The 14,144-nt window shown below is 42.6% G+C and overlaps 1 protein-coding gene across 1 annotated transcript; it reads right to left on the bottom strand.

Moving 5' to 3' along the window:
* Positions 1-497: 497 nt before the first annotated feature.
* MRS2 (magnesium transporter MRS2) lies at positions 498-12,476 on the bottom strand. The gene is made up of 11 exons (XM_061449589.1): positions 12,243-12,476; positions 11,822-11,895; positions 10,800-10,836; positions 10,121-10,233; positions 9,509-9,682; positions 8,708-8,838; positions 7,911-8,027; positions 5,120-5,272; positions 4,264-4,381; positions 3,382-3,495; positions 498-2,296 (listed from the first exon to the last, which is right to left on the bottom strand). The coding sequence occupies exons 1-11, from the start codon at positions 12,445-12,447 to the stop codon at positions 2,186-2,188; spliced, it is 1,347 nt and encodes a 448-aa protein (XP_061305573.1). The 5' UTR covers positions 12,448-12,476; the 3' UTR covers positions 498-2,185.
* Between the last annotated feature and the right edge of the window lie 1,668 nt (positions 12,477-14,144).

The raw sequence follows: 14,144 nt of genomic DNA, 5'->3' as shown, positions 1-14,144 counted from the left end.
GAATAGCACAGAATTCTAAAGGCTATACTCCAGGATTACACATCTCAACTTACCATATTAGGAATTAGCTCAGAGAGGTTGTTTAAGGGGAGAAAAAAAAAAGGCAAGATGAACAGCTTGATGTATATTGTGTTCCGACACCTATTTGGAGGCTTATTTGCCCAAATAGCAGGACACTTTAAAAAAAAATTAAATGTGAACTTCATGAAAGTAGTAACTGGATGGAACTGGGAGCAGAGTACCTACAAATCTCTGCACAAGCAGTGTATTTGTAAGGGGAAAATAAATACTTTTCCTTTTAAAATGAAAATTGGCAAACCCAGTATGTTCTATAGAAATTCCATTCTGAACATACAGCTTTCACCAGTTTTGGGTTTTTCTATGTGTGATCTCATGGTAACTTTATTGTGTGTGAATGCATTTTGATTGCGCAAATTGTCAGAAAACCATTACACATTTGTGTATGCCTGCAGAGAGAAAGGCAGTCTTCTAAAAGATGCGTCTTTCTCTCAGTGCTTTTATTGTGCTTTAAGTCAGTCAGGTACAGGAAAAAGAATCAATACAGTTCACAGAAGTCTCCCTGCGCAGAAGCCAGAGCTTGGAAAGCTCACATGAAAGATTCTCAAACAGCTGCACCAACACATTTCTGTACTGGCCTAATGCAACTACAGCTTGGTTGAAAACATCAGCATCCATATCCCTTCACACACTCAGCTTTCCTGGGTTTATCAACCAAGGTATGTGAGCCATTGTTTCTTCCACCAGACTGTTCAGTTTAGAGGTTTCTTACATCTCTACCTGCTTAGTAAAAAGGCTGAAAGAAAAACAACCAAACCCGAGCTAGAAACCTCAAAAACTTTACAAACCTCATTAGTTTTCTTACCTTCTCATGCCTTTTTATATCTGTAGTTGAAGTCACACACAGAGCAAGAACAACTGTTTAAAAACAATTACATAAAACTGATTTTAACCAAACTAGGATCACAGGCCAGTATAATTTTAATTTATGTACCTTTTCATTTCCATTTTTGACTCATTAGTCCTGAGTGAAAATGTTCACAGCTACCATCTTTTCAGTTCCTACTAATACAGTAATTTATTTGGTGGCACCTAAGGAGCTGCTCACTGTATGTTACAGAGAGGTTAAAAAACTCAAAGAAATACACAGTTTGTGACCTGATTTAGAATGATTTCATGCTCCCTCTACAGACTGAGAGAAACCAGCAGAGAACTACACCCTCAGAGTTCAGAGGTAAGTGCTAAGAAAAATGCAAGTAGTGGGCGTAAGACTTTTACTCCTTCCTTCAGTTCACCACAGGACACAAGGCTTCCTACTGTGGTGCAGGCTAGTCCATGCTTTGTCTTGTCTTGTTGGAGAGAAAAAAAAAAGCAGAGCCTAGCTTAGGAGAAACGAACAACTGGTCTGGTGCTTTTTACCAGCATGAGAAGCTGTTACACTGCAGCTGTGTCAATGCATGCAGACTTAGTACCAAAGAACAAGCACCAGGGTGTCTTACCAACAAGCTGCTTTTCCTGTTACTAAAACTGCATACCTTTTGGACCTGAATTAATTGTTAAGGAATACCCAAGATAAGTAGCTACATTTCAAAGCCTGTTATTGCTCTCTTGAAATAACAGAAACATTATTTTTGGTTACTGTCAATCTAGAGGCGATGCTTCAGGACAGGTGCAGGTATGCTTTCTGCTTTGGAAAATCTGTTCTCTGCAATTAAAAAAGGCCTTAAAAAAAATATATCATTAAAAAGGCCATTTTTGGGGTGTTTTTCTTTCTTTGACATTGGAAGTCAGATTCCTAAATCTGCAGCTCAGAACAAGAATTATTAATGAACACTGGCTGCTGCCATCCTTTAAGCTGAAAATACTAAGAAAGGCCATTACATGAAGTATTTGACAGAAATGCCCCCAAAATAAATACATGTATGCAATACAAAAAACTAATGGAACATACATGGGGTGTGAGGTGAGACTACTGTGAAAGCATATCTCCCTTTTCCCTGGTGTTTTTCTCCTTTTGTGTGTAAGCATTAAAATCTCACCATAGTTTTTTGGCATAAAATAATAAATTAGCAAGTTTAGAAATTCTTGCAGTTTTCAGTAAGGAAGAACAAATGGAAGTGTCCAAAGTCCACCCTGTAAGAACAAAAGTCTCTTCATTCCTGCTGTTCTATTGGTTTGTTAACGTGCTTCTGTTCAGCCCAAACGTTTCTGTTTTAAGGTTGTTCTTTATGTCCACTCTTCCAGCTGCTGGCTGGGATTTTTTCAAAACTGCAGGAACCTAGGCAAGATGATACAAAACAGGCTGTGATTACATGAGAAGCTGTTCTATATGCAGCAGAAAGAAATGCATCTTCACAGAGGCCCAAACACTGATTTTTCTTAATTTTCAGAACACTGGCTCTAGCTCCCCCCTCCCTAATCCCGTTCAGTGTACTTCTCCAAGCCGAAGTCAGTATGCGCTGGAGTTGGTTTTGAGCAACACTTGAGCATAATCCTGTTGGTTTTAGCCACAGTCAGCAATCCACACAAACTCCTATGTGCTTTAGTGGCAAGGGAGCGGAGGGAAGAAGGGCAGTTATCTGTCACTCCCTTTCTTTTGTCACTTGTAGCAATTTAACTTTTGAATCCACTGGTACTTCCCTACTCTAGTTGTACTAGAGTACCACTAGTAGTCTATTGTACTGTAGCTACAAATAGAGTGCAGAACAGAGTTGGACAATACAGTCCCAAAAGCCCTGGGAGGAAATGGTAGTCAACAGGGAAAATAATGCATGTAAAATCTTGCTAATCTGAAGATGGTCTCCTTGGAAATCTTCATACAGCTTTGTACAATGGGGTTCTAAAAACGTCATCAGCATCGATGGCAAAGACAGCTGGTGTGCATGTGAGGAGCTATTACACACTTTGGATTGGGAGTCAGGACATCACAATTGCATCATTCTCTGGAGAGTTCCTACACCTAGTACCTGTCCTTATCACCTTTTTATCTTTGCTTTCTTTCACAAGACAGGGACTACAGATCAAGAGTTGTGTGAAAAGGCAAATTAGGGCTGTTTTCTACCATTAGCCTCAGTTTCCCTTGGACTGCCAGGTTAAAGTAATAGTGCATCTCAAGGAACAGCTTGTAGCTTTGCTTCTGTCAACAGTGAGCAGTATCTCTTAACTGCTCAGGTGTATCTTTGCCAGCGCTGGGGCTTCCCACCTCATTCAGCCCAGCTAGGGAGAACCTCCTCCTTTACCTAGGAGCAGACACTGAGCTGAATTCCCCCTACTCTGCAGCGCACCCCTCTACAACAGCTTATTTCCTGCTTTAGAAACGGACTGTACGGAGTGTGAAGCAGAAACCCAGCCAGCCATACATACTTGAGGAGGTAGTGGAGGTTCTAGGTGCCGCCCAAGGAAGGAAAGCAAGCGTCGCCATATCAGACCACTTCCCAGAAACATAATCCCTGTCACCAGCCAAAATATCCTGGGGTCCTACCAACAGAACGTTCCCATTAGTCATAAAATCCTCTCTTCACAAAAGGGATTATCCAGAGATAATCTCACACTCCCCACCAGAGATCTCCTCCTTCATGGGAGGAAGTGGTAAACTCTACCATCAACATCCAAGCCCTGCCTTGGGAAAAGGGCTGTTTCATAGCAAACCATTTTATTTAGGAATCATCCTGTTACTGTCTCATGCAGTTTTCCTTCCTTCATCAGGAAGTTTGAAAATTTAACCTTTCTATGTAATGGATTTGGAAAGAAAGAGTCTTTGCTTTAGTTAGTTTCTTTTAAAGATAGCATGTGCAATTGTAAATTTGAACCCCTCCAGGTGTAAACACGTAACTGACAGCAGAGTATTTCCTGTGGTGTGCTGGAAATGCCCTGAGTACTTGCCAGGTACCCTTGTATATGGAAGACAAAGCTGGTCCCCTTCAGAAGAACAGATGATCATTAAAGACAACTTAATACTGCTTTTACAGTCAGTCCTTATACAACCATAAATTTGTCTTCCTGTTTCTTTTCCACAGACATGACACAGAAAAAAGGCTGCTAAATTGCGCAGTTAGTCACACATAGTAATTCACCTACAAAAAAAGTGATGGTATGAACACATGAATCACCAGAGTAAATTATATTTACACATTAATATAAACCTGGAGCTTTACCTATGGAAAGAAGTTGCATTGAATATAAAATACACTATAAAACTAGGTCCCATGTATTATGTCACTGATAAAAGCAACACTTGTTCCTTACCTCTTCAAGAGAGGACTCCAAGTTCATACCAAATGCAACTCCTATGAGTCCAAAGAGAGAGAGAGAAAAAGTCCCCATAGTCAGCTGCAAATTCAGCCTCATCATCACATTACGGTGGCTAAAGGGAGAAACATCTGTAAGAGGAACCCAAGAACTGATTTGCTGCCCAAATTCTCAATTCCATATGCACTAAAGCCAAACAGTGAAAGAGAGGAAGTCATGCTGCAATTAGACAACCCAGGGAGGCATCCACCAATAGCTTACACAGGTAGCTCCCCAGTAAAGAGGAGAGTGAGCATTAAATGCTGACCTCAAAGACAGAATGGTAGGTGCTTAGAAATTCAAGCTATTTTTCAGTAAGAAAGCTGACTAGTAGTGAAAACTGTAGCATATAGAGAGAAAATACTCACTCCAAAGTTATTCATTCTTGTCACCACCCCACAGAGTAATAACTTGTGTTACCCAGCCAGATTTAAATAATTCAGGTTTTCTTAATTAAGACTGAACTTTCCTGAGTAAAATTTTATTTTACCCCTAAATTTGCAGGGGTTTCCTTTAGTATCTAGCTCCTCAGAAGGATCTAGGGGAAGCCTGGTTTCTCCTGCTATGGATAACTGATGCCTACCTAGCTAGGGAGCTTTTTATACATACAAATTAGGGTGTCTTGTTGCTTTGCTTTGTCCAGTTCACTTGCAAGAAAAGCTGCACATGCAGCTTCTTGTGCTGCGACTGCAAGTGCATTCAAACCCCCATGAAGATGGAACTCCCCAACTGTCCTTGTAGGCAGATTTGAGAAAGACTAAGCAGCATTAAATTCTGCTCGGGTGTTGGCAGTCCAGAAGATAGGGTAGCTAACCTGTCTAGGTTGATAAAGATTATGCTTTCTGAGTCATCAATCAACAGTCTGAGTTCACGAGCTTCATTTGCAAGATCTTCTGCTTGTCTGTAATAGTTCTCCAGCAGCAGCTCCATTTCCTCTGCATGGTCAATCCCAGATACACTCTCCTCACTGCGAGCAACAATTTATATTTTTCTGGTTAGCTACACATTGTATAGAAGTGTATTACTGATGTGTTAAAACAAGGCACGTAAGAGTTAAAGGGAATAGCCAACAAGAGTGCTGTCAGATACTAGATCTCAAAATTCAATCTTTTCAGTGAGGAACTTCCATCAATACAAACAGCTTCAAATAAAAGACATATTTTTCTATGTATCAGCTGATCAGCATAGGCAATTGATTCTGAGTAAAGCAGTTAGCATTGGAGGTACTCAAGACACGCACAGCACCACAAATCTTACATGTTGAGGTATTAAAAAGTTATAAAGTTACACTTTTATATTCTTTATAAAGTTTATATTACCGTGTTTGCATTATTATTCAGCTATCATAAACTGCTGACAGTTTTGACAGAATATGCTTAATTTCGTGATGCCCTCAAGTGGTGGAAACTGGTAACAGTACAGTCAAAAATACCAAGAATCAAGTCAACACACAAACAGTTACACAGCGAGGCAGATGTTTTAGAGGTATATTCAAAAAGTTTAGTTGTAAGGTGTTTCAGTTATACACAGTGATTACTGCATGTTCTGGAGCATGAAACAGATGAAGAATGAGCATCAAATGGAAGATGCTGCTCTCCTAGGTGAAGTCTGTCTGAGAGACTAGTCTCATTTCATGGTCCAACTGCTGGTGCAGCAGCCTTCTCTGGAACAGGTATGTATGTTTCTGGTGGTGTACTGGATTGCTATGTAGATGAAAGCTGAGGCACCCAAGTTCCACAAGGGCCTGGAAACTGGCAGCAAAACCAGGAAGATTCATCATTTTTTAATTTTGTAGCATAACCTCACTTCTGCAGAGACTCAACCTTTTAAAGAATCTCCTCCTTGCATTGCTGACTGTTAAAAAGGGACCTCTCTGAAATGGTTTTCCAAGAAACTAAGTGACATGCTTTAAGAATCAACACACATAAGCTTCCTGAGGAGCTTTAACAGAGCCCCTAGTTTCCGTCTTACAGGGCAGAAGCTTTGAGTTAGCTAGGTTGATTTTAGAGCCCTCCAGATGAGAGGAGTTGCAGACTTAAAAGTCTTAGAGCACTACCTGCTGTATTACAGATTCGGTTCAAGGTCTTACTTGATGAGTATCTTTACATTGCCTTCTTTGTGGATATACAAAGGAAAACGAGGCATATGGCCTCTTCCACCTGATTTGCTTTCATTAACTAGCCTCTATCTGTCTCACAAGTCTTAAAACAGTCTGCCATGCCCACGCACAGATACAATGCCCAAATCGTCTTTTGTCTTTCTGCGTTCAGCTCACCATTGTGGCTTCAAATGATCACTGATGCCACCTATATGCCTCAATGGGTTACTCCACACCTTCTCAGACTTCTTGAGTTCAGCAAACACCACTTACCATCTGCATCAATTGTGGAGCAAAGAGAGCTCTCCACACACTTCCTGCCTGCAGATGTGCTGCCACGGCTAGTATTTCCTGGTGTACCTTGTACACAGACCACCTCTGCACCCTGTAGCACACCACAGCCTCCCAGTACCACCTCTCCTTCCCATGGTGTCTGAAAGAAAGGATGACTTCAGGCTTCTCCTGACATGAGTGTGTAAGGTTACTTTGGTAACTTTCCTAGATGTTCCCTATACATTATCTACCATGAGGCAAGAAGAGAGCTGCCAGCAGCTTGCATTAAGTCCAGAGGAAGGCTGTGAGCAAAACCAGGATGAAGACCAGCTGCTGACTCAGGGGCAGCCCTGAATTCAGAGCCCTCCTGACACTGCTCCAGCAGATACACTAGAAATGCTAAACGTGTCCCACTTTTGGAATACCAGGTTTCTGCTGCACATTTAGACTAAGCTCTGCAGGACAAGAAACTACCTCATGATTTCAAACACATGCTACTGTGTGAATACTACTAATATCCACATGCAGTGTGGTTACACAAAAGTTGCATTCAGCAGCTTCACAAAGGATACTGAAAAGCAGTTTCTGTTATCCGCTTAAACATAAAGCACGTCTGTATGCCCAAGATTTAAATACAGTTCAGCCCAAAACATACTGGGGTCTGGTACACATTCTCTTTTTGCTTTTTAGTTTTTGTTAAAGCTACCGGCACTGCTGCTGCTGTCCTTCACCAGAATTTGAGGGAGTGCAATAGGACTATTTCTGCATGTACACCTTTCCTTAAATGTTGCTCTTCAGAAGCACAAGATTGCTTCAGGGCCTCTTTCCTTCAGGTTCTGCTGGTAAGCAAAAGCTAGAAGAAAGGTGTTCAGAACACTTCTAACAAAGGAAGCACAGTGTCTGATATATTTAAGACAAGCTTTAAAATGAGCAAAATTCTTCCAGAGAGTGTTAACATTTGCCTTTTCTCCTTCTGCCATCCTGCTCCCATCCCATTACATACTGGATGAGCTGACCTGTTATGCCAAGAACTATTTGAAAGTGCATAATATAACTAGTGCTAATGCAGTCCCTCTCTGAAAGGAAAATACAGTGATTTCTGAAGCAGCAAGCATTACGGCTTTATAAGTCTTTTGCTTTCTGCTTTTTGGCAGGGAACACACAGTTTAGTGTTCAAGTTCTTCTAAAACAAATCACACTGTTAAAAAAGTATGTGGCTTCAAAATATACATACAATACTTGTGGATCAGTCCATTTAGATAGACAGAGCTCTTCTATTAATTCTTCTTCATCTAAGATCTCCAGAATTGTTTCTTTGAAAACTTTAAGATCTGTTTCCAGTTCTGACAAGCTGAAGAAAGAACAGGCAAAAAAGGTCAAGTAATCCTCACTGGCACCAGTGCACAAAGGTAATCTCTAACTGAGTTTGCCAGCCAGCACCCTCGCCTGACAAGACCATCCAGGGAAGAATTCCTTGCAGGGTTCTAAGAACTTCGAAATATCCCTTACAGGCCATACACTTTAGAAGTGGCAGTGATCTGTCTGGGGACCAGTGAGCTACAGACACACACTGAAAGAGATTCAGATGTGTTTTCAGGATATATTCCTAAACTAGAGGAAACAAGCACTCTATGAGCATGTAGCAAGCATATACCAGAGGGGCTAATACAGAAAGGTACCAGTATATGAGAACTAGTAACCTTAAAGCATAGATCTAAAGGCTAATCTTGTTTTACATTACAGGAAACATTTTCATGATGTTATTTTGTTCTCTTAGGTATTATTTTGTTCTGTCAGTTGCTATTTAAGAAGCTCAACTGTATTTATGACAACTTGGAATAGGCTTCCCTTTTTCTATTCTGCCCCAAATCACTCATCTTCCATACCAATTTTTACATTTAGAAATAAGATGCACAAGCCAGCACTGCAGTTATCTAGGAAATTAATATTCGATACCATTTTTCTAACATTTCACTGCACATAATTTTCTATGGTCATCTTCTCAGCTCTTCATGGCTTACTCTTATTTACCTCTTGCCATTTTGCAGGAGAATGTGTAGTTTACTCCTATCCACAGACAAAAGCTTGGGGTCCACTAGAGCTTCCAGTGTCTCAAGGATCTGAGGCTGCAAAGTGTTAAGTCTCCCCTGTAGTCTGCTGATCTAGGTAACAACATGATCCTTCATAAGAATTAAAGCAATCCGTTTAGAATGACTTGGGCTACTGACTCCTGTCTCTGAACACAGAATTCACAGTAACAGGCAGTTAACACAATCTGCTCTCCAATGCCCAGGAAATACTTGCTATAGAGATACCACTTAAAAGATAAAGCCAGTGCAAACTACAGTATTTTATAATAGAGATTTGCACTGAACTGAAACCCAGTGACAACCACAGCGGTTAAGGCTGATAAAGCTAAAGCGCTATTTGCCTAGAAATGTCATATTAGCATTAGCAAGCACAGATTTTTAAGGATAGCTAGAAATTGTTACCTGACTCCTGCCCAAGAGGCCAAAAACCTCAGCGTGACTTCCATTTCAGCTACAGCATGTCTCTAGAAAGGTACTCTGTCTTGTTTTTAACTGTCCAAATGATGGTGAAGCCATCACATCCAATTAGCACTTTCTTGGGAAGGGAATGGTAACACATACACACACAAACCCATAAAAACTAAAGTAACAAAAAACAAACCAAAAAGAGCTCCCACCGTTAAGTGCAGAATACATACACAAATGCGTATGTATAAATAGTAACACAAAAATAAAATCAATACTGTCCTTTCTATGAAGCAACAACTTCCAAAACTGTTTAAATAAAAATGAGACAGCTCACCCGGTATTGCAGGATTGCTTCTATGGCTCGGAATTCAAAGGGCAGGGAATATGTAACCAGCTGACCTTCCCCAGCCAGCTGAGATGCTAGTTCCTTGAAGAGCCAGTGTTCCAGGTTTAAATTACGATAATCTAGTATCAGAAGAAACTCTGGTGTTATGACAGCCTTCAAGAACTGAAAAAGACAGTACATAGAAGAGTCTGAAAAACCACCTCTTTCAAGATAGTTTGTAACTGTGTAGCGCATTTGATAATTTAGGCTCTAATAAAGCCATTCTTCGAATGTCTTTCCAGGCAGGAAATAACAGAATCTCATGCTAACTGCAAACTAATACATTCCCTATGGTTCAGACACAGCACTGTGCCAGTGGTGGTATGACTGAGCAGAGGCTCCATGTAAGCCTTTACTTCTATGACAACATTAGTAATGTTTCTCCTGTCATTAATATATTGGTGAACACATACCTCTGATTGCTAGGCAGAGCTCCAAAGACACATTTACTGCTAGACTGCACCTCATAGAAAACTGGTATTAAAAGAACTGTGCAAGAAAATGCAAGTGCAAGGATAAGACATGGTTCAAGTTTACACTCAACTACAGGGAAAATATTACCTCCATTCTCAAGATGATCCTGTTGTTCCTAGCTGCTATGCTCATTAGGTGTTGGAATCTTAGATCTCGAGCTTGAAGACCCAATTCCTGGTACAATTCTGTTTTCTTCTTTTCTATCAGAAAAATATTTTAAAATGAAGACATTTAGGGGACAAGCATGTATGCCCTGAAATGACATTTTATTGTGTTACTAAGACCCACAGAAGGGAAGAAAAAGCTGTTATCTTTAAAACAGTTTTCCTCCCATAGATTCCTCAATATACGAAGTTTATAAGACTGCATCTTAAGTGGGAAGAGAAAAAATTCAGATGTAAGTGAAAAAGTTGGCCATGAAAATTAATATCATGCCAAAAACCAAGAGACTCATTTGGGAAGTCTCGAAGGAAATACAAGGTGAGGAAAGCTGCGTGTTTGTTAAAAAGGGAAAAGACAAAGTAAAAATGACCACCTGATAGAGATATATTTTTCAAAATATTACTTAAAAATATGTAAAAATTGTAACAATAAAGATGCTATGAAGACCAATAGAAGGCAGCAAAACAAAGAACATATTGCAACATCCCACACAGAGAAGTATCCCAAATACAATTTTCTATCTCATGCAAATTGCCAATTGGACTTTTCTGTATTGGAAAAGGAAAAAAGACAAAAACTAAGCAAAACTGCAATGAAAACTCACCAAAATAGGTAGCATTTCCCTCTTTGTCAAGCTTCATCTAAAGGAGTGGAAAAAAAATATATCTTTTTCACAGAACTACTGTATGTCAAGAAATCAATTTCTAAAACTGTTTGCACTTGCCTGAAGTCAAATGGAATATACATTATGAAGAAAACCCAACCTTCACTCTCTTCACAGTTCACCCCAATTGAGAAAAAGTTGCACCAGACTGCCACACACCAAATACTAGTGTCATCTCTATGACCACGTTCCTATGTAAACCTTGGGGAAAAAGTAATTTACAGAGGATCAGACTTAGAATAAACTATTTCAGTGAGAAGGAACCTGCAATAATTACAGAATCCAACTGCCTGACCACTTCAGGGCTGAACAAAAATTAAAGCCTGTTATTAAGAGCATTGTCTAAATGTCCCTTCAACATGGACAGGCTTGGAGCATTGACCACCCCTCTAGGAAGCCTGTTCCAGTGTTTGAACACCCTCTTGGTAAAAAAAATGCTTTCTCATGTCCAGTCTAAACATACCCTGGCATAGCTTTGAACCATTCACACATGTCCTATCACTGGACACCAGGGAGATCAGTGGGGCATCTTACATTCTTGATCACAGATTTTGCTATTTCCTTTACAGCAATCTAGGCTCTGTCCTGGCCTTGAACGCTGCCAGGGATGGAGCACTTACCACTTCTTTGGGCAGCCTGTGCCAGTGCCTCACCATCCTTACAGTAAAGAACTTCTTCATTTATAGCTAACCTGAACTTCCCCTGTTTAAGTATAAACCCATTACTCCCTGTCCTATTGACACAGTCCCTGATGAAGAGTCCCTCTCCAGCATCCTTGTAGGTCCCCTTCAGATATTGGAAGGCTGCTATGAGGTCAAGTCAGAATACCTTAAATCAACAATTTAGAACTAGGGATGTCCTCTGAAAGATGAAATCTATCTGCTCCTATGATGCTTTAAAGAAAGAGTACCATCATCCTGCACAAGCTGCCCTTGCTGGTGGAAACTCCTGCACATACTTACCACTGCAAAAACAGGAGCCACGCTAGCTAAGGTGGCTTGGGAGGGCTCTGTTGGGACATGTTGATAAAGTTTACCTGAAGAAAGACAAGACATTTCTATTTATGTTTTCCAGCACACTGCATTTTGCCTTTAACGATGCGGTGCCCTGCTACAAGCCATGCGCATAACCACTGGCACAGAAACTAAGCAGCACCGGTAGTCAGAAGGCCCTCACGAACCTGACACCCTTCCGGCAGGAAGCCGACACGGCACCGAGAGTGCAGCTACTGCCGGTTTGGTTTCCCGGTCCCCGGCCGGGGTGTCACTCTCTCTCCCTCCCTCCCTCCCCGCCTGCGACACCACACAGTGAGTCCTACCGGGGCGCACGGGGGACCAAGGCCCAGCGGTGCCTGCCCCAACCCACCCCAGCCCCGCCGCTTACCGGACCAGCGCAGCCCCCGGGCGCACAGCGGCACAGCCACGGCCGCTGGCCGGCCGGAGCCTGGCAGCAGCCCCAGGGCGGCCCCCAAGCGGGACCCGCCGCCCTCCGCGCCCGCCCAGCTGCGGGCCGTGCAGCAGCAGCGGCGGCTCCGCACGGCCCCGCGAGGGCGGCGCAGGGCGCGGGGAATCAGCCCGGTGCGCAGCATAGGCGCGTAGCGCCCGCACGAAGCGGGACAGCACAGCGCGGCCCGGCCCGGTACGGTACGATACGGCTCCCAGCGCGCAGCCGCGGCGAGGGAGGAGCCCAGGCTGAAGAGTTACCCTGCGCAGCCTGGCAGGAGTGTGGCCTGTGGCAGCTCGTCGGCTGGGGGCCGGGAGGGGCCACGCGGTGCGGGGTACGGCTGCCACTGCTAACTGAGCTGTACGTCGCACCCGGATGGAGCTGGTAACGGAGCGGTGGCCGCAGTCGTACTTTGCGGGCGCCCAGCCTGCGCCCGCTGGCTGCTGTCACCGCGGCGTCTGTGGCCTGCTCCGACCTCCGGAAGCGTTCGTAATGCGCGTAAACCATGTGGTGGCGGAAACTTTCATTGTGAGGGTGGTGAGGCCCTGGCACAGGTTGCCCCTAGAAGCTGTGGTTGCCCCATCCCTGGCAGTGTTCAAGGCCAGGCTGGACGGGGGTTGGAGCAACCTGGTCTAGTGGAAGGTGTTCCTGCCTGTGGCAGAGGGGTTGGAACTGCATGAGCTTTAAGGTCTTAAGCATATATGAGTAAACTGAGGGCATCGAAAGTTTTCAGTTTCTGGGTAAGCATGCCTGAGTGCAAACGTCCCACTTTATAATTAATAAAAAGCTCTAATCAAAAGCTTACATATTTTAGCTCAAGTTTTGTTTAATCACAGCAGGTGGCAGTATGCACAAGACTGTTCTAATACTCTTGGATGTCAAGAGATACTTAAAATTTGGGAATACCAGACAGCGCAGAGCAAACAACAGGAGAGAGGAAATAAACACACGCTGTTGCTGGCTTCTAACAGCAGCTTATGTTGGCTCTGCATAGTTGGAATGCAAAAGCTTGGGAAGCATTTGAAGAGTATCTGCCAGAAATTTACATTTAATGAACTTGCAGTAAGTTTCACACAGCTGACATTTCACTCTCTTCAGTAAAAAAGGGAAAAGATACTGGGTTGATCTATTTGTTTTCCTTTGTCCGTCTGTTATTCTGGCTGCTTACACAACAGGCCTGTTAGAAATAAGATGACATAACTTCACACCAAATATATATTGATTTGAACTTTGATATGTATGATGCAATAGGCCAGTATGCTAGTGAGTACTGGTATTGTATCTCATTATAGCTGCATTATCAGTCATCATCATAATTGCCTGGAAGGGCAGGGACCAGGTATCACCTCTGTCTTCAGAGGTGAAGGCAACAGACTGGTGTGAATTGGCAAACAGGGCTAAGTTCTGAAGCACAGATAGAATGTCTGATTTTATACTGCTGCTCAGAAAAGATACCTGGAGATCTCAAACTGCCATCTATTTATTGCAGCTCTAAATACCAATGATCTGCTTGTTGCTTCTGCTGTACACAAGTGCCAGGTACCTGGTCTGTCCCGCAGTGCCAACTGTTGGGAGCAGTTTGCTGTATCTAATAAAAAATTAGTCAAGCTCATCTGCTGTTTGTTGAAGAAGCTCATTACCACAAACAGGCATGATAGCTGTCCTCTGTTCTGCTGAGAAGAGAAGCTAGCTCACGCACAGGCTTGCTTAGCCCTGAAACTGCTATCCAAAACACAACTATCTGTGAGCCTGAATGACATGAGCAATTAGTTCCACTGCTGTCTGAATGCCAGTGCAGACACGAGGGACTGGTCTGATTGCAGCTGGGGTATGTGGAAGAGC

Source organism: Pezoporus flaviventris, unplaced genomic scaffold, assembly GCF_033815535.1.
Source record: "Pezoporus flaviventris isolate CSIRO_AGI_PZ_B2104156 unplaced genomic scaffold, CSIRO_AGI_Pfla_v1 ptg000007l, whole genome shotgun sequence".
Taxonomy (NCBI): Eukaryota; Metazoa; Chordata; class Aves; order Psittaciformes; family Psittacidae; genus Pezoporus; species Pezoporus flaviventris.
Note: the sequence above shows the minus strand (reverse complement) of the source record. Positions and strands in the feature narration are given on the sequence as shown.